The sequence below is a fragment of the Lathyrus oleraceus genome, chromosome 5 (genome assembly GCF_024323335.1).
Source record: "Lathyrus oleraceus cultivar Zhongwan6 chromosome 5, CAAS_Psat_ZW6_1.0, whole genome shotgun sequence".
Taxonomy (NCBI): Eukaryota; Viridiplantae; Streptophyta; class Magnoliopsida; order Fabales; family Fabaceae; genus Lathyrus; species Lathyrus oleraceus.
In genome coordinates this window covers 371,993,096-372,013,349 of record NC_066583.1, presented here as the reverse complement: position 1 = coordinate 372,013,349, position 20,254 = coordinate 371,993,096, and the positions used below count along the sequence as shown (strand labels likewise).

Below are 20,254 nucleotides of genomic sequence, written 5' to 3'. Positions count from 1 at the left end.
AATTTTAAAAATCACCTACGAGGCAGTTGTGCAGTATTTTTAAAATAGGTGATTTTTAAAATATGACATGGCATATTGTGCAGTATTTCTAAAGTAATTTTGAGGTTCTGATTGTGTAGCACCTTGTATGTAGCATTCTAATAAAAGAGAAAGAAAAATAGATCTATCTATCGGTGGATTTAGAAATGTCGAACATAGACATTGAAGGGAACATGAACCAACTCCCTAATGATTCCCGCCTTCCTAAAACCAAAATCGTCTGTACTTTGGATTTTCAGATCTGTTGAAATGATCCAAAAGCTTTTTAAAGCTTCCAAGAATGTTGCTCGTTTCAATTTTTCACATGGAACTCATGAATATCATCAAGAAACCCTCAACAATCTCAAGTCTGTTATGCAATCCACTGTTATTCTCTACGCCTTCGTGCTCTGATGGAACAATCACTCTCATTGTTTTGTCTTGTGATCAAGAAGCCGGTACAATTAGATGTCGCTGTGAAAGGAAAAATGTCAATCTTCCTGGTGTTGTGGTGGATCTTCGCACTCTTACTGATAAAGATAAGGAAGATATTCTTGAATGGGGTGTCCCTAAAAATATTGATGTGATTGCTCTTTCATTTGTTCGTAAAAGATCGGATCTTGTTAATGTCCGCAGGATTTTAGAGCCACATGCAAAGCATATTAAGTTGATGTCAAAGGTAGTGTTTTTATTGCATTCTTCTGCAACTTTAATAATGTAAATGATTACTTTTTTTTCCTTTCATTTTGTTTGTGTTTGTTCTATATAAGATGATGTGAAAAGAAAGGGATGATTTTCCCCTTGCTTGTACTTGTCTACTTGTTGATACCATCTTCTTAAGTTGAATGTAATTTACTATTATTCTTTTATGTTTTAATTGATCAAGTCAGTACTTACTTTTGTGTCTACATTTCTTCCATGTGCTAAGGATTTTCCCCAATTCGGAAGTCTTGTTTTGATATATTTATGTTTTTTAATTAATGATTTTGTGGAATTTCATTTCAAGGTTGAGAATCAGGAGGGAGTCATGAACTTTGACAAAATCCTGCGTGAAATTGACGCATTCATGGTGGCACGTGGTGATCTCAGTTGAGAAGATATTCTATTGGGCATTACCTAATTGTTATGTTGGTAATTTCTTTTAAAATTTTCTTGCAAAATTAACGGAAAAGACCAATAATATTAACAAAATTAATTTTAAAGGATCAAAGTGTAATATTTTTTTTTTAAAAAACTAAAATACAACTCTAAATTAATTTAAGAAACCTGATGACTAATTATACCTATAGAAATTAATATGTATTTTACTCTCATAAAATTCATAAACAATGAGATTTGTTTCAGAAATGATTAGTTTCGTAAATATTCTCTTGCAAAAGCCTTGGTTTTAATTTAAAATAGGGTTAATATGCATCGAGTCCTCGTGAATATCTCAATATTTAATTTTAGTCCCTAAAATTTTTTCCTTCAAACAATAGTCCTTTTAAAAATTTTCGTTCACAATTTTGGTCATTGTCATCTATTTGATTTAATGGAAGCTGACGTGGCATGCCACATTGAACACCATATCATTTAAAGTCAACATAATTCTTGACCGCATAAAAATGCTTTAGACTATGGGGTTCCAAAAAAAGATCTAGGTTCATGGAACAGAGGTCGTTGACACTGTCATTGTTCTATCTTCAACCTTTCATCAAAGCCACTTTCTTTTTCAAATAAAACTTTTACAACAGAAAAAAAACAGGTAGAGATAGCTAATGCATATATTAGTGAGCAAAAGTTTCAAGTTCTTAACTTGATTTTTGGTGGAAGTTATGATACTAATAGGGAGATAAGTTGGTTTTTGGTGGAAGTTATGATGCTAATAGGGAGAGTAAACACAAAAGCTAGAGCTCAACATATTTAATTATATATTTTTCTCATTCAAAACTTTGCATACCAACAACAGTTTTTGCATCTAAGTAGTGTTAATACGTATATGATCATCTTTCTTGTTCTCTTATCAAGATGGTGTTGAGCAAGCACACCACGTGTTTGATGATATGACTCAAAGAAATGTTGTTTGGAATTCTATACTTGTTGAATTCAAGTTGGAATTACCTTAGTAAGAGCAATTATAGAAAATATAAAAATTAATAATTCTAACTCTAATTACATCGATCTGTTTCACATAGATAATATACTCATCCAGCACCAACAACATTTATGTGTTTTTCATAAATATACTAAAAGAAATAATTTATATTTCGCTTTCTATCTTGCTGTTACACTAAAAGCAAGCTGCATGTTAACATGCATCCATAATTCAACGCTTGATGAAGAAGAAAATTATAACATAATTTAACTAGCCACCCAAATGGGAGATACCACTGTACATTGAAGTTTCATTATAATCATGCACATTTAAGTTTTAAGCAATAGAGAAAATGGCGAACCTTTTTACTAGATGGACAAGAAAATTGTAGAAACTCACCGATATTTTGAGATACGTTACCAAAAAGTGAGGTTAGAGAAATCATGTATGCTTTTCTTTTTCATTGAATCCTTCATTCACTAAATAAAAAAAAGAAAAGAAGTTAATGTGTATCACTGATAGATACATGTGGTTTTGGGTTAAAAGAGTATCACATCTCTTTATCTATTATCTATATATTACTAGAAACAAAAAAAAAAAAAAAGAGAAAAGTTGCAGAACTTGATGATTGTTTTGTCCCTGTTCGTGTTCAAACAAACATTCAACACATCATAACTATCCTCCTTTCACTCTTCTATACCCCCTCTGTTCAAATTTTAGATCCATGAACTGTGCACTTTAATTATCAAATTTTTAAACAAATCTTAAAAAATGTTTAAGCATTGTGATGGGTAAAACTGTAAGAGGATTTACACGTGTGACTTGAAGTTATAATTAGTTTACCATTGTTAACACAGAACTCAAAAACAAATTTGGATACAATATTATAAAAGAAAAAGTTTAACGAAGCCCTTGAACAATCGTTTTTCAATGCAAAATGGAAATAATATATTTTATTGGTTTTAGAATCACAAAGCTAGATAGTGACAGAAGTAAAAGCAAGAAAAATATATACCCGAGTTAGAGGTGGTGGCGGCAACATCAACAAGCGGAGGATACGCTCGTGATGGCTATAAGATAAAGCGACCAAGGGAGAGTTACAGTGATGTCGAGAAAGTTGCGGATGATGGAAGTGTTGATGTAAGCTCTAGAGACCAATATTTTTGGTACTTGTATCGAATTATTTATTAATAATAAATGGCTTTTTCTTTATTATGTTTGTTTAATAAAGTCCATAGAATAGCTAGTCCGTTTAATGTATCAAGTGTGACTTGATCATGAGATCACATTAAACATAAAGACACTATTCTTAAAGTATCCGTAGTCGAGTTTTATTGTGAAATGAGATAACATTAAAGCATTAAGACTATTATGTATATAGACTGATGATCACATCTCATGGATCATGGATAAGGAGTTATCAAGTCTTAAACATAGGTATGAATATTAAGAGTAATATTTATACCGGATTGACCCGCTATGAGAATACTATATAGAAAGTTATGCAAAATGTCATAAGTTATTCTCATGGTGATAATGATGTATACCACTCTTCGACCTGAAACCACTATGGATCCTAGATGTAGAGTCGAGTGTTTTATTGCTGATCAAACGTTGTCTGTAACTGGATAACCATAAAGACAGTTGATGGGTACTCTACGAAGTATGCTGAGGGACATGAGTGACCTAGATGGAATTTGCCCATCCTGCGTAACAGGATAAATGTATATGGGCCCAATATTGAACTGGACAAGGATGACACGATCTATGCCTTGTGTTCAATATAGACATAAGGGCTAAAAGGTAATTATGCACATAAGTATTATCACAGAAGGATTTGTCAGATCACATGACATTTTCGTGTCTTGGATAGTAGTGATGTGTTGCTAGATACCGCTCACTGTTTATTATGTTAAATACATGATTTAATATAATTGCCAATGCCGCGAAAACCTACAGGGTCACACATAAAGGACGGATTGATGAGAGATAGAGCAACTAAGGAACACCGTAAGGTACAATGCACTTAAGTGAGTTGTAGAACATCGTAAGGTACAGTGTACTTAAGTAGAATACGAAATATGGTAAGGTACCATGGGCTTAAGTGATTTTGGACATATTATAAGATATGGGCCAAAATACACTTAAGTGGACTTCTTAGCTTGAAGCCCACACAAGTGGTTCTATAAATAGAACCCTTGTGCAGAAGCATTCATCGCGGTTGCATTATTTTCGTTTCTCTCTCTCTCTCTCTCTCTCTCTCTCTCTCTCTCTCACACACACACACACACACACACACACACACACACACACACACACTCACTCACTCAAAGCCTTCATTCGTACCAGCTAGCACTGAGATTGAAGGAATCCGTTCGTGTGGACTGAGTAGAGACGTTGTCATCGTTCAACGTTCGTGATCGCTCCGTGGATCTGCATCAAAGGTTTTGATCGTCACAAGAGATCTGCACCAAAGGTTTCAATCGTCACAAGAGGTAAATATTCTATCACTGATCATGACCATTTGTAAGGATCTCTAAAGGAGAAAATTTTAATTTCCGCTGCGTTTTGGATCGTAATTCTCCTTCAGTGGTATCAGAGCCACTTACGAAACCATGAATCAGATAATTGTTTATTTTCTGTATTAATATGATTAAAAGACAGAATGAATCAATTAATTAAACGGGTAATTAAATTTGGCATCATGAGTGTACGAGTTGGATGATTGATGTTGACTATGCTTCAGAACCGACATTAGTATGGTGAAACAGTGATACATCGATCGTCCATAGGTTACGCAATTGAGACCGATCAACTTATATATGATATAAGTAATCCTAATGCAAAGTACGGTATATATGATATACTGTTTCTGTTTCGTTCATTCAAACACTAAATGGTTGTTTTCCTTTGAGCGATCAATGGTCATTTGCTTCGGAATCCGACATTAGTATGGTGAAGCAATGACCTGTTGATCAATCATACTGAATCAACAATCGAGGTGTGTTTGACGGTCTGAAATTGGTGCATTAGGGTTAGTGACGGCGCAAGGGTTGTGTCGTCAAGGAGTTGTGGATTGAGGGCTTGTTGGAACACGTTTGCTGACTGTTTCAAAGCGTTGGTTTTTTTTGGCCGCGTGACGATCGTCATGGACCTGTGACGATCGTAACAAGCTAGACGTGACGGTCGTCACATGCTTTGTGACGGTCATCACATTCACAGATCCAGAATTCTAGGCGTTTCTGTTATTTTGGCCGCGTGACATTCGTCATGGGCCTGTGACGGTCGTAACAAGCTGGGCGTGACGTTCGTCATGGGCTTTGTGACGGTCGTCACATTCATAGAGTCAGAATTCTCGGGGTTTTCCGTTTTGTGATTGCGCAAGAGTTGTGTTAATGCAAAACGATGCTGGTTTCAAATGAATTGTTCATTAAAATTTCGGACAGGGGCACTGCCCCTACAACCCCGCAAGGGGCGCTGCCCTCTTGACCCCCGGCTAACTCTGCGTAGTGTGATCGGTCGCCAAAATTTAATTTGGTTTTAAGTCATTAAAGGAATTAAAATTAATAATAATAATGTGTTTATTATTATTGCCTTGTGGTGATCAGTTATGGCCTTAGTTATCCTTTTTGTTTGTTTTGGGTTTTAAAATACGACCTGCGTCTCGTGTCTCTCCTTTTAATCTCTTAATGTAACTTCTTTTCTCATCTCAATCCCTCGTATGTAAATCTGTGTTCATGGTAGCTAGCATGAGACAAGCAGTTTCATATAAGAACTCTTTATTGGTTTGCTGTTGAGAAGCTATGAAGTTCTCCATCATGATTTCCAAATTGGATTTCCTAGGAACGTTATTGTTAGGTGTAGATGGGATCGGCTTTTGATATCCAGGAGGTATAGCTGGAGCTTGACTGGGAGCTTGACCTGACACGTATAAAACGTTGTTACTTTTATATGAGAAATTAGGATGGTTCTTCCAGTTTTAGTTATAGGTATGCGAGTAAGGATTTCCTTGAGCATAGTTCACCTGCTCTGCTTAGATTTCTGTTAGGAGTTGACAATCTGTAGGAGTGTGACCTTGAATTCCACAGACTTCGCAATTCTGAGTTACGGCAACCACGGTGGCTGGAGGTGATACATTTAAACTTTCAATTTTCTGGGCAAGAACATCCACTTTTGCATTAACATGATCAAGGCTACTTCTCTCGTACATGCCCCCTTTTGTTTGAGGTTTTTCTACCATTGTTCGATCGCTTCCCCATTGATAATGATTTTGGGCCATGCTCTCGATAAGTTGATAAGCGTCGGTGTAAGGTTTATCCATAAGCGCACCACCGACGGCGGCGTCTATTGTTAACCTTATGTTGTACAAGAGACCATTGTAGAAGGTGTGAATTACTAACCAGTCCTCTAAACCATGGTGTGGGCAAAGTATCATCATGTCCTTGTATCTTTCCCATGCTACGAAAAGAGACTCGTTGTCTTTTTGCTTAAATCCATTTATCTGGGCTCTCAACAATTGCTGTTTTGCTTGGGGGAAAATATCGGGCAAGAAAGACTTTCTTCAACTCATTCCATGTGGTGACTGAGTTGGAAGGAAGAGACTGAAGCCATCTTCTAGCTTTATCTCTTAACGAGAAAGGAAAGAGACGAAGTCGAATTGCCTATGAAGTGACACCATTAGCTTTAACAGTGTCAGCGTATTGGACAAATACGGATAAATGAAGGTTTGGATCCTCGGTAGGATTTCCAGAAAATTGATTCTGTTGCACTGCCTGCAACAACGAAGGTTTAAGTTCGAAGTTGTTCGCTTCGATTGCGGGTGGAGCAATACTCGAATGCGGCTCATCTTGCGATGGAGCAGCGTAATCTCGAAGAGCACGAGCTGGTTCGGCCATCGCTGGTATTGTCGAAGGAAGAAGATTTTTGAGATCAGGAATTTCGATTGGAGGAAGATTGTTTCTAGCACGATACTCCCGAATTCGTCGTAATAATCGGAGATATCGTTCAACGTCGTTGATTCGTAAGTAGTACGGTTCGCCTTGTGAGCGAGTGTCTGGCATACTAATCAACGAAAAAGGGAAAAATAAAAATTGCCTTAGTCTCTACAGCGTAACAGAAGAGTTACGATATCGACTAAATAGAAGTCCCCGGCAACGGCGCCAAAAACTTGATCGCGACTTTATGAGTCTATCGGGGTACTAACTGCAAGTGCACAGTCTAATCGTGTAGTTTTAAAAGATATCGATCCCACAGGGACTTAATGAATCGATCTACCGTTTTTCTAGGGTTACTGCGTAAAGCTAAGGAGGATGATACTTTGATGATTAGGGGGAAAAGTAAAACAAAATTTGGATCTAGATTAAATATCAAATAACACAGATATCGGTATGTAGTTCGTCGTAATTAGGGGATCAAATCTTCGTTGGTCTTTTTCTTAATTTTAAAATAAGTCTTTTCAGTAGACACTAATAATTAAAAGTCTTCTCCTCAAACTCTCGCTCTGTTGAATTAGGCTGTGATTTTATATTTTAACATACGCTCTCACTATTTCGTCAAATCTAAAATCACTTTTTGAAAATAATAGAGTCTATAGAAACTCTTTTTGAGAAAACACTAACCGTTTAAACACCCTCGTCTCAAACTCTCGCTCTGTTGACTTAGATCATATGTTTAAACTTAAATGCTTAACTCTCGTCCTCACATTTAACTTTTAAAAATAATTTTTGAAAATGATTAGAATTTAATTAACCTTAAAAATTGCTTTCGCCCTGATTTAAAGTTAATGTTCAATTTACACTGTCCAGTTAAAAGCTCAAACCGTCGTTCTATTGATTTTAACTTCTTTATGTCTTTTACTCTCGTACAAAAACCTTGGTATTAACTTTGTAAATTGAGACCAGAAAAAGAGTGACTATATTTTGAAATAAATTTAAACCAACTCAGTTTTGATTCCTTTATTCCGCTTACTTTACATACCGATATCTAAATTACTTAGCCGGACATGCTAAACACGCATAAACAATAATCATGCATAAATACGGCCATATCAAACAAACAATATATATAAACAGCGGAACAAAGCATATGTAAATTAAAACTATAAATCAATTAATTAATGAACCTGTAAAAATACTAGAATTCTGGATTTCAACTCCTAGCTTCGATGCTTGAACACTCCACCACAAGTCGGTTGGATTTGTTCTTCACAATTCGCGATCAGATAGGCAAGTAAAGACAAAGAAATAAAATACTATGATCTAACGTAAGGTTAGATCCAGTAAAAATTACACAATAGTTTCCGGTGTAGAAACTATCGTGAGAAAATAAATTGAATGCTTCGGAAATTCAACTAGAAAAGAAAAGAAAAGAAAATGCTTGGAAATTAGAAAGCAGGAAAAATATTGCACGGAGAAGAGAGTTCAATTGGCTTTCTTTTGGTTTATTTATATTCACCCCTCCAAATAACCGTTTCCTTGAATTGGTATTCCGTCTGGTTCAAAGCGTGCATGAGAAAATTTAGGGAAAACGTTCCTTCCGTTACGCACATAAAGGCCAAAAAAATAGGAGTGGGATGCGTGACGTCCGTCACACTATGTGTTACGGTCGTAACACTAGGTTTAGGGGCGTGACGCTCGGCACGTACTTGTGGCGGTCGTCACAACCATTTTCCTTGTTCCAAGCGTGGGCTGGGCTTTGGTGAGATGCTTTTCCTAGAAAATCCTCTTTTTGCACCGTTCTTCTTTCTTTTTCACACGTGCTTTAAATAATGATACCTGAAATAAATAAAAAGAAAATACCGAGTAATATCGAATAATATAAAATAAATTGAATCAAATAACGATATAATTTAATTAAATCAAGTCCAAAAATGTGATATAGTTTCATGTTATCAAACTCCCCCACACTTAGACTTTTGCTTGTCCTCAAGCAAGATACAATGTAGAAATCGATTTAAAATATTAGCCAGATGAAATTTCCAAACACACATCAATTCGCAGTAGGTTGCAAGTAAATCACGTTTAGAAATAACCTGAGTTTAATCTTAACATCAAAAACTACCGTAACAACACTAGATAACCTCACATTTCGCAAACCAATTCGAGTCATGCTATTATAGCTCAGCCTAGTTCTTTTACTCTTATTTCACCCGTTTTCATTCTAGCGAAATCACATTAAGCCCTTTATCTTTTCGCGCACATAGTGGAGTAACCGGTTAGCGATTTTGATCCCCTTTTAGTTAGAAGTTCTGGTACATAAGTTGGATAACTTCTTTATTTAGTCCATTGCAAATTGCGGGGGATCGGACCGTAGTCCGCCCTACCAAGTTCAGCACCAGAAACCGCTGAACCAACTCACAATGGATCGTTCATACCATGTTTTTGTAGGCTCCGCAACCTTTAGATTAAATGATCGGGTAAGGATCACCTAACTTAATTAGTTCATTTCCTGATTTTTAATATGTTGTTTTGGGAATCATTCACTTGTATTCATCGGCCCTCCACGTAGTTTGCTATTAAGATGGTGTCGACTTCTTGTATAAACTACTCGGGGTTACTATAGAACTAAAAGTTCAAGGAATTGGTATAATAGGTACTTAGCCTGATCTAACATGCTGAGGTTTTTAGAGTGTTGGGGCAGTAATAATTTTGTCTTAATTTCACTCAAGTTTTATAAGATAGGCAACCTTTATACTTATTGAGTGTGTTAAATTTTGTTATGGCTCAAGAAAATTGAGGGGAATAGATAATAACAATTTTCACACTAGGGGCTTGACTTAAAATAATTTTTTTTTTTTTAATGAAAGGGAAATAACATACTTGAAAGGGAAATATTGAAAGGGAAATAAACATAACTGAAAAGGAGTTTTCCCCCCTACACTTAAATGAAACATTGTCCCCAATGTTTCAAGAAAAGCGAAAAGAAAGGAAAAATAAATAAAAATGGTACTCAAACTCAATTCTGCCTGCGTCCTCGTGTTCTCGGACCCGGTGATCGTTGACGTACTTCCAAGTCATCAAACCTGTTAAGCAAGTCAGTGAACCTCTGGTCGGTTAATGCATTCCTCTCTTGTTGTTGGTGTTGCATCTGGCGCATCAGTTGCATTACTTCGTTATTCTGCGCATACATGGCATCAATCCGTTGGGCTTGATGTTCAATAGCATCCATGATGTCATCATTTGTTGCGGGCCTTCTTCTTCGACGACGTCGGGAGGATGGACCAGCCACATTATCGGAAGGATTATGTGGGACCAAATGTTGTTCAGGACCTTGATCACCTTGCTCCATTTCATCAAACTCGTCTGGGGGCGGGTTTGCTTGTGTAGGCTCGGTAGGTTCGGGAGCATTCAAATCGTAGATGAATCTGTTGGGGTTAGTTACATCGATGAGCGTAATGTTGGGCATAACGATGCTTGGGACTTCGTGGTTATTCACCATAAGATAATACTTCCCGCCTACCCTATTTTTGATTAAGCGGCTGGAGCGACAATAACTTATATCCATAAACAGGGGTGGCAAAGATTGCAAATTCTGAAGTCGGTCCCCTAGATTTAAACTGAGTGCGATGGTGGTTATTAATCCCCCAATCACAAAAGGTTGACTGCCTCGAGCACAAAGGGTACGGATATGGTGAAGTAAGAAAGAGGCGGTGTTTACCTTTGTATCGGCTGAAAAGATGCAGTGTAGGAAGAATAATTCTTTCGCGTTGACTTTGCTGTTGTTGGCTCTTCCGAAGATGGTATTTTGCAAAATACGAATAAAATACCGGATAATGGGGTTGTGTATGTGCGAAGCAAGTAAGACATCCCAATTGGTGGTTTCCACACTGGATATTTTTCCAAAAAGGTCGAATGCGTTCGTGTTCCACTCTGAGTTTGGAGGGATTCTTGTGTGGACGTGGTCTCCTACAGGAAAATGTAGCATGGCACTCAACTGGTCCTGAGATAGTGAGTACTCAGTGTTGAACATACGGAATTTCGCGGTACCAGTTAAGTACTCGTCCTCACCGGTTGGAGTGGAGTATAAATAAGAGCTTAAAAACTCCAAGGTGAGTGATGGGTATGTTGGGTGATTTTGTGTGCAAAGAAAAGTTAAATCGGATAGCCTAAGCAGCCAATGCACACCTTGAAGTAATCCTAATTCTTGTAAGCAATTGAAGTCTGGGTACCTGGTAGATATGACACCGCGTTGTTGGAACCGAACGAACTGCTCCCGTTGATAGTTACTATCTTCAGATCGGAAAATAATATTTCTGAATTGCACTTCTTGATGTTGGTTCTCCGTCATATTGATTGGTAGGTAGAAAGAAGGAAAAGAGGATGAAATATATTTGTATAGAATGGTTTGTTGGAATGATGTGGTGTAGGAAGAAATGTATTGTAGGTATTTACAGGAAGAGTTTTGAGATTGGGAAGAGGAGTGGGTGAGAGAAAAATTAATGTGGATGAAGGTGAGTGGAATGGAGTAAAGAGGTGAGTTGAATGGGGATAAAAATGAAAAAATGGGGAGTAACGGTCATGACCATAACGGTCAACAACATTTACGAGGAAACAAGCTGTCACGCTCGTGACAGCAAGCGTTACGGGCGTCATGGGTTGCGTGGCGACCGTGACAGCATGTGTGACGTTCGTCACACTTCTGAGCATGCAACGGTCACAACGTTCGTGACAGCATGTGTGGGTGCTTTATAATTTATTATTATTATTATTATTATTATTATTATTATTATTATTATTATTATATTTTTATTTTAGTTCTGTTTATTATATTTGCTATTGTTTTCTTTTTGAATTGCCATGAATGCTACTTTACTACACCATAGTGTATATATATTTTTTCTAATAAGCCATGTAAGTAGTAGCATGCAATATATATCATCATTGGGGATTTTAGACAGTGCATAAATCAAAATAAAATTTAATTTAATCAATAATGCCAATAGCTTCATAAAAATAAACATAATGTAATATTTGACTGAAAAATAAAACATGCGAAAATAAATCCTAAGATTAAAAATACTGTCAAACGAAACTATAAATTTCCTAAGACTAAAACTAGTTAATTCCAATTCTTCTAGACACTTGTAGAATCTCTCGTTGGAGGAGCAAAGGAATTGACACGGTGTAGCAACTCGTGAAATTGATTTGTCATTCTACTCATGTATTCCATAAATTCATGTCCCATCTTAGTTAACTCTTCTCTAATGGCATCTTGTTCTGACATCAAGGCTTGAATAGCGGTATTATAATCAGTTCCGGGCATATGATGTCTAAGATTAGGTATTGCCGATTCTGCGGACGGGATAGGATGAGGTGGAGAGGCAGCATCATGGTAACCAGTTGGTGTCTGCGGATCAAACTCAACATAAGGAATCTGGTTGTCAAGAATCTCATAATCTTGGATGGTTTCAACAGATCTAACAGGAGAAGGTATTCCATCCAGGTTGTAAAGCCAATTATTTCGGTTATGGACACTAGTCATCGGGCTAGGCATGATGAATAGGTAAAAAGCTTGGTTGTTAATTAATAGTTCAAACTCTTCAGGTCCAAGGTTTCCTATAAACATAGTGTTGAAAAGGAAAAGTATATTCATAGGCTGAATACCACAAAAAGGGTCCAAATCAAGCATGGGTTGGCGCAATCCAATGGCATTAGCAATCATAGTTATCAATCCTCCTATTTGAATCGGTGCACGGTCATCTTGAATAAGGAGGTCAAAACTCGCCAACATATAAGTGGCACCATTCACTGGACGGTTCTGGGAAGCACAAAATATTATGAAAAGTTCATCACGTGATACTGTGGTGATGTTTGATCTTTTCCCAAAAAGAGTGTGTGCTAGGATCTTGTGGAAATAACGGAACGCTGGGTTATGTATGTTTCCAGAAAGAAACTCATGTTCCTCAGGGTCTTCATTTCCCGTCAAACTTCCCCAAAAATGCTCAAGCTCTCGATATTCAAAGAGGTCTTCTTGGCTCATGGTGAATGTGTCAAAAGAAGTAGGGAACCCTAAGAGGTTAGTAAATTCTTGAATGTTATACTGATACTCCATATTGAACATCCTGAATTGAATGAAACCTCAGTTTATTCCTTTTCCATGGTTGGGTAAATAAATCAGGGAGCTAAGGAATTCTAGAGTTAGCCTCCGGTAAGTAACAAATTGTCTCTGAATAGGAGTGGTTTCCCACCCTATTTGACTCAGCAGATATAGGACACTATCTCTTAGCCCAAGAACGGTCATTGCACAATCATCAGCATAAAAACTTGGGTGCATCTCTCTCTCAGCAAGCTCTTCAAATTTTTGTCTCTGAGCTCTCCCTCGGAATTTTATACCCATGCGATCAATATGTCCCATCAGGTTAGTGTTAACTAAAGAAAAGAAAAACAAGAATTTAGTCAGGATTTGGCCAGATGTCGAAGGAAGAAAAGAAGAAAAATTTAATAAAATAAAGAAAATGAAGAATGAAAACTGAGTAAAATCAAAAATAATAATCAAAGAAAAATAAAAATTTGTGGGTTGTCTCCCACGAAGCGCTTTGTTTAATGTCGCAAGCTCGACATAAAACTATTAAATGTTAATCTATTAATTTTGGAGACAATACGTCTAAGTGCAGGACTTGCGAGTCTTCATTATTTTCAGCATAATGATAATGTTTTAGACGCTGCCCGTTTACGATAAATGATTCAATAGATTTTCCTTTAATTTCTACAGCTCCACTAGGAAAGACATTAGTGACTTGGAAAGGGCCTGACCACCTAGAGCGTAGTTTTCCTGGGAATAACTTAAGTCTAGAGTTAAACAATAGGACTACATCGCCTTGTTTGAAAGTTTTTCTTGATATACATTTATCATGCCATTTTTTCGTTCTTTCCTTGTAGATTCTGGCATTTTCGTATGCATCTTGTCTAAGTTCCTCTAATTCGTTTATATCTAGAATTCGCTTTTCATCGGCGGCCTTATAGTTTAAATTTAAATTTTTAATAGCCCAATAGGCCTTATGTTCTAACTCCACCGGGAGGTGACACGATTTACCATAAATAAGCTTAAATGGGGTTGTTCCTATGGGAGTTTTGTAAGCGGTTCGATATGCCCATAAAGCTTCGGGTAATTTTGATGACCAGTCTTTCCTCGATGTAGCGATAGTTTTTTCCAATATCTGTTTAATTTTTCTATTAGACACTTCCACTTGTCCACTAGTTTGAGGATGGTAAGGTGTTGCTACTCGATGTTTTACACCATACTTAAACAATAATTTTTCGAGTATCTTAGATATGAAATGAGATCCACCGTCACTGACGACTATTCTTGGGACACCAAATCTTGGAAAGATTATATTCTTAAAGAGTTTAATTACTACTCGTGTGTCGTTTGTTGGAGAAGCTATAGCCTCAATCCATTTTGATACGTAGTCAACCGCTACGAGTATGTACTTGTTACCAAAAGAAGGTGGAAAAGGTCCCATGAAATCTATTCCCCACACATCGAAAATTTCTACTTCCAAAATGCCTTTTTGTGGCATTTCATCACGTCTAGATATGTTTCCTGTGCGTTGACACCTATCGCATTTCTTGATAGCGGCATGCAGATCCTTCCATATGTTTGGCCAATAAAGACCGGCTTGTAGGATTTTAGAGCAGGTTTTGGATGTACTTGCGTGTCCACCATAAGAAGCGGAATGACAATGTTGGATTATACTTTCTACCTCTTGTTCAGGTATACAGCGACGAAAAATACCATCGGGGCCTCTTTTGAAAAGTAAAGGGTCGTCCCAGTAATAATGTTTTATGTCATGGAAGAATCGTTTCTTTTGTTGGTAGGATAAATCAAGTGGAACCGCTCCGGCGGCTAAATAATTGACAAAATCAGCGTACCATGGTGTAACGCATACAGCCAAGGTGGTCTCTACCTGTTCATCAGCTCTATTTTCTTCCAAATTAGCTATAAGTTTATCGTACGAGAAATCATCGTTGATCGATGTTCTTTCCGGTTCCAGGTTTTCAAGTCTAGAGAGGTGATCTGCTACTACGTTTTCGGTTCCTTTTTTATCTTTGATTTCCAAATCAAATTCTTGTAGCAACAAGATCCACCTTAGGAGTCTAGGTTTAGCGTCCTTTTTTGTTAACAGGTACTTAATGGCAGCGTGATCAGTGTAAATGATTATTTTAGCTCCGACCAAGTAGGAACGAAATTTATCTAGTGCAAATACTACTGCTAAAAGTTCTTTCTCGGTCGTGGCGTAATTCATTTGCGCTTCATCTAGAGTTCTACTCGCATAATATATGTGTCGCATCACGCGAAAAACCGGCGGGAAAACAAGAACAACAGAGCCGCTACCGTGCGTTATTTATCCCAAAAGAGGGAAAGGAAACGCTCAGAGTAAACCTAGGAAAGAACATGGTCTCGCGACCAAAGAGAATGGGTTCGGGAGTCGGTTATGCGAAGGGAAGGTATTAGCACCCCTACGCATCCGTAGTACTCTACGGGATCCACGCGCAATAGGAAGGAAAATGGTTGCTAAAAACGCTGCTCACACACACATAAACTGGCTGAGAGAGACACAGGAAAACAGACTGAAACTGACTCGGCAGGATGTCGCATCCTGGGCCTACTTAGTCTATCAGGCATAGACATCAGAGTCGAAGTAGTTCGGACTGGGGAAACGACACATGCTCGCTAGAATATCGCATCCTATGCATACGTATCTTCTCGGACGAGAGAAGAATCAGAGCATTCGTAGCTCGGCTGACACGCACACAAACAAACGCAGGCAAAGGCAAACGTGGAGCCCGAATGCCAATCACTGGACTTACATCAGCATCCGAACCAAAACACACACAAGAGGGCAAACATGGAGCCCGAATGCCAATCACTGGACCTACATCAGCATCCGAACCAAAACACACACAAGAGGGCAAACAACAAGACAAAACAAAGACACAGGCGCCCGGAGAGATCAGCTCATCTCCTGCCTACGTACCTCATCTGGTATGAGGATCAGGGCGACGTAGTTCCCCTACAGAGGGATAAAGGACTAGCCTAACCAGATAACAGAGGGAGACACAACACTAGGGAGACTACGACTCGAGCCTAGATGTTATCATGCAAATCATCCCTAAGTTAAGGTTTCTAGCTAATTGGCACAAGGGCCAACCTATCCTAATCATGACTTGCACAGGAAGCAAGCCACACACACACTTAACTTGCACAGGAAGCAAGCCAAGCAAAACCTAACTTGCACAGGAAGCAAGTCTAAACTAACCCTAACTTGCACGGGAAGCAAGTCAAACAATCCTAACTTGCACAGAAAGCAAGTCAAACAATCCTACAAGCACAGATAGCACACACTATACACAAGCAAGTGGCTCAAACAAGGGTTAGGTTTTAGTCGAGGGGTCATATCAACCTCAACAAACAAACCTCTGGAACTGGGTGAATGTTGCTCTTAACCTTGCCATTGAGAGACTAAGGTGAAGCAGATGAAAGGTGAGTGAAGATAAGACTTCACAACTCTTATCCCTGGCCTGGGAGAGCTTAAGACAAGAATGTGTGGGTTCAGAAAGTGGGAACCCTTCTACACATTTGATACTGACTCAACTGTACCATTGTACAAGATCTTGGGTTTGTATCTGCAATGCATCAACACAGTGGTGTGAGCAAAGCAGAAGACACACTGAATAGCAGGGGATAGATTGCATATCCCTTGGGTTCTGCCAATTGCCTCTTCACTTAGGAGGTCTTTGACTCTATGCAAGGACAAAATTAAACATCCACAAACATTGCCTCTTAAGGAGGACTTCAGACAGTTGCCTGGCCAAGTAACAGACCAGGTCTTCCAGACTACATGAAGATTAGAAGTATACCTCAATGCAAATTGCTTATCAAGCAAAGCAAAGCAAAGTTCACAAGGAACTAAAAGCAACTAAATTACCTGAAATCAGTCAAGCACAGTTAGTATACAAGTCAAAGTTAAATCAAAATGAAACAGATATCAACCAGTTAATCAGGAGCAAATGGATGTGCAAGGCACAAGGCTCAAGGCATGTGAGCCAAGCCACCTACAAAACAAACAAGTTAGACAATGATATTTCAGCAAGCTCAATCAAAAAGAATTGGTCTCATTGGTCATTTGTTGGTCAACCTGAAAACATGAGCTCAAAGGTGAGTAACAGGACCACTAGGACAAGCCTAGGGTCAAAAGAGAATAAGAAAGTCAAAACAGCAAAGGGCAAGCATCCAAAATCATGTTCAAACAATCAAGAATCAATGCCAATTGGGTTCACATGCATATCAACCATCATCATCATTTCATGAACAATTTAGGTCAAGGTATAGCAAACAGAAGCTCATAGAAGTCAACAGCAAGACTTAACTCAAAAGCAATCTTAAACATTTCCAAAAATCACCAAATAAATCATGATCAATCACAACCCACAGCATGGTATGCATGTCAAGTTTCATCTCATTTGGACAAGTGGAAGGCAGTCAATGAAAATTAGAAAGTCAAAGCAGTTTTGAACATGCTCAAAGAAGTCAACCAAACATGCATCAACTTGAAAAATTCATAAATCATAGATGGCATATGATAAATGAATGGGACCAAAACCATGGCAAAGATGAGGATGTCTAGTTATCTCATGTAAAATTTCATGTCCATCTAGTAATGTATGAGAATTTCACAAATGAAATGGGAACAAGTGTCACAAAAAGTCAACATTTGACTAGACAGGGGAGAAAATCTCAAACAATTAGGAAATGCCACAAATAATTCCAAGAAAATTCACATGTAAACTAGACATACAAGAGTAGGTTCATGCAAAAAATCAGATCAATTGGAGGTCAAGAAGCATGGTAATGAAAATCATGAAGTTGGACATCAATGGTGTGACACAAATTGTCACACCCTAATTCAAAAAATCATAACTCACAAACCACAAATGATAAATTCACAAACTCTACACCAAAATCACCATGAGTGTGTCTAGTTTAAGCACAAAAAATTTGGGAGCCATTGGATAAAGTATCACCATTTCACAAATGTTTTGGCAAGATGTACAAAAATTGGTCACATGTCACAAACCCTAGCACCATTTAAAATTCGACCATGCAAAAATTCTGGAAAATATATGACAAAAAACTAGAGATCAAGATGGACATGATGCAAAAATTCCCAATGAATTTGGAATTAAAATGAGGAACTTATGATTTTTCAAAGTTTGAGTAATTAAATGAAATAAATATTGCCAAATAAAATGAAAAAAAGAATTAATTTAGATTTTAAAGGACCGGTGGCAGAACCGTAATTAAATGAAGAAACTGGGGGCCAAAACAAGTCCAATCCGCTTGCTGATGTGGCGACCACTTAAGTGGTCTTGTCCCGCGTGGCCTGGTCAACCATGGCACCGCCAATAGCGCGCCCGCGTGATGCTCCGCTGGACCGAAGATACGCCAGCATGGACGAAGCGCTGGGCCAATCAGCGTGTTTCTTCAAGAAACAACACGCTGCACTGTAGCGAAACCAGAATGGCAGCGGCAGAAGAAAAACAGCAACAGTAACACGCGTCCCTCATGTAATCTCCAGCAGAAAAAATAAATTTGCAACCAAAATCAAAAACAAATATATCAAAACGTTCATCTCTTAATGCTCATCAATATTCCAAGATCAATTTACCCTAATACGAACTAACGAGGATGAACCGAGCCAAAACAAATTCACACATCAAACTTCAATCCAACATAACTTTCAAAATAAACAACCATTTTCAATCATTCAAAGTGCAGTGTGATCAGGGAAAGGTGATCTACCAAGTGTGCATCATGGTTTTGCAAATGAAGAAGTTCGAAATTTTACCAAATTGGAGAGCAGATGTCGATTCGGTGGTTGTTTGGTCTTTTGGGCCTGAAACAGATGCTCCTTAGGTCTTCCAATGATGAATGATGATTGATGTTTGGTTCAGCAACCCTCGAAATGGCCCAGAACTTGAACTGCCATTGATGAGTGCTTTGTGAAAACAGTCGTGTGCTGTGGTTCCAGTTGGAGAATGGTGGTAAAAACAGTTTCACAATGATGCTTGGATGGTGAAACAATGTTAGCCAGGCTTGGTTCTTTGGAGTTTTCTGACTGGTTTTGGAAAAGTGTGAAAAAAATGAAGTTTTTTAGAATGAGTGATTTTTTTGTGTTGCAATGTGTTTGATGGCTGCTAGTTTTGGGTTTCCTTTGACTTAAAATGAGGAAAAGATCTGCTGTTTTTGTGGTACAGATCATGGTCCATGGATTTGTGGGATAGGTTTGGTGAAAATTGTACTTTCTTTCCAAGTTTCAAGCAAGTTGGCATGGGCTATGTGTACTGCATAATTTTGACTTTGTAACATGACCAAAACCACATTTCTGAACATATTTGATTGGCCAAATGTTTAAAAGATGATTATTTTGAAAAGTCAAAATTCCACTCACTTGAATTTAATTAATGCAAGTCAAAAAATGCCATTTTGATTGGTGAAGTTTTGGTACATGAAAGTTACATTTTTGGAAAGAGGGGATCAAATGTGACTTGTAGGAAAAAACCCCACCCAAATTGGCCAAATGGTTTGAGAGATATGGCCTTTTGAAGTTCAAGAATTTCTGAAATCGATTCGATCATAACTTGCCAACCATACATGGGAATTGAGTGTTATTGGACTTTTTGGAAATAGGAGAACAAGATCTTCAACTTTCATGTTGGGCAAAAATTCATTTGAAGCTTGTATCATGATGTAAGTTTGAGGATCAAGACTTTCCATTTTTGGTAAGTTTCAGTTACAGGTCCAGTTTCCATTTTTGGAAATTTCTGATCTGGCTTCAAATTCTTCCATGATGGTGTTTGACATGATATATGAGGACTATTTGGACATGAATGAGACCTCTCAAACCAATTTCCATCATCAAAACCACTGATTAAATGGACAGTTGACCAACAGTTGACTTTTAGGGTTTCTGACTGACTGTGCATTGACTGATGACTTCTGAACATCCAACCCTTGACTTAAACACTTCAAATGGATCCCCAAGTCATGTGAACATGTTGGACCAACCCTAGGGCCTTGGCTCCTTGAGAATTGTGCTTGCTTGCTTGACTGACTGATCTCCTGACCAGTTTGACCTAATTTCTTGATTGGCTTGCACTTGAG

General features: G+C 37.9%; 1 protein-coding gene and 1 pseudogene across 1 annotated transcript; both read left to right on the top strand.

Moving 5' to 3' along the window:
• Positions 1 to 101: 101 nt before the first annotated feature.
• On the top strand, positions 102 to 3,187 carry LOC127084841 (pyruvate kinase, cytosolic isozyme). The gene is made up of 3 exons (XM_051025363.1): positions 102 to 697; positions 1,025 to 1,149; positions 3,059 to 3,187. Exons 1-2 carry the CDS (start codon positions 320 to 322, stop codon positions 1,109 to 1,111), a joined length of 465 nt encoding a protein of 154 aa, XP_050881320.1. The 5' UTR covers positions 102 to 319; the 3' UTR covers positions 1,112 to 1,149; positions 3,059 to 3,187.
• Positions 3,188 to 6,501: 3,314 nt separating this feature from the next.
• On the top strand, positions 6,502 to 6,601 carry LOC127089590 (uncharacterized; annotated as a pseudogene).
• The last annotated feature ends 13,653 nt before the right edge of the window (positions 6,602 to 20,254 follow it).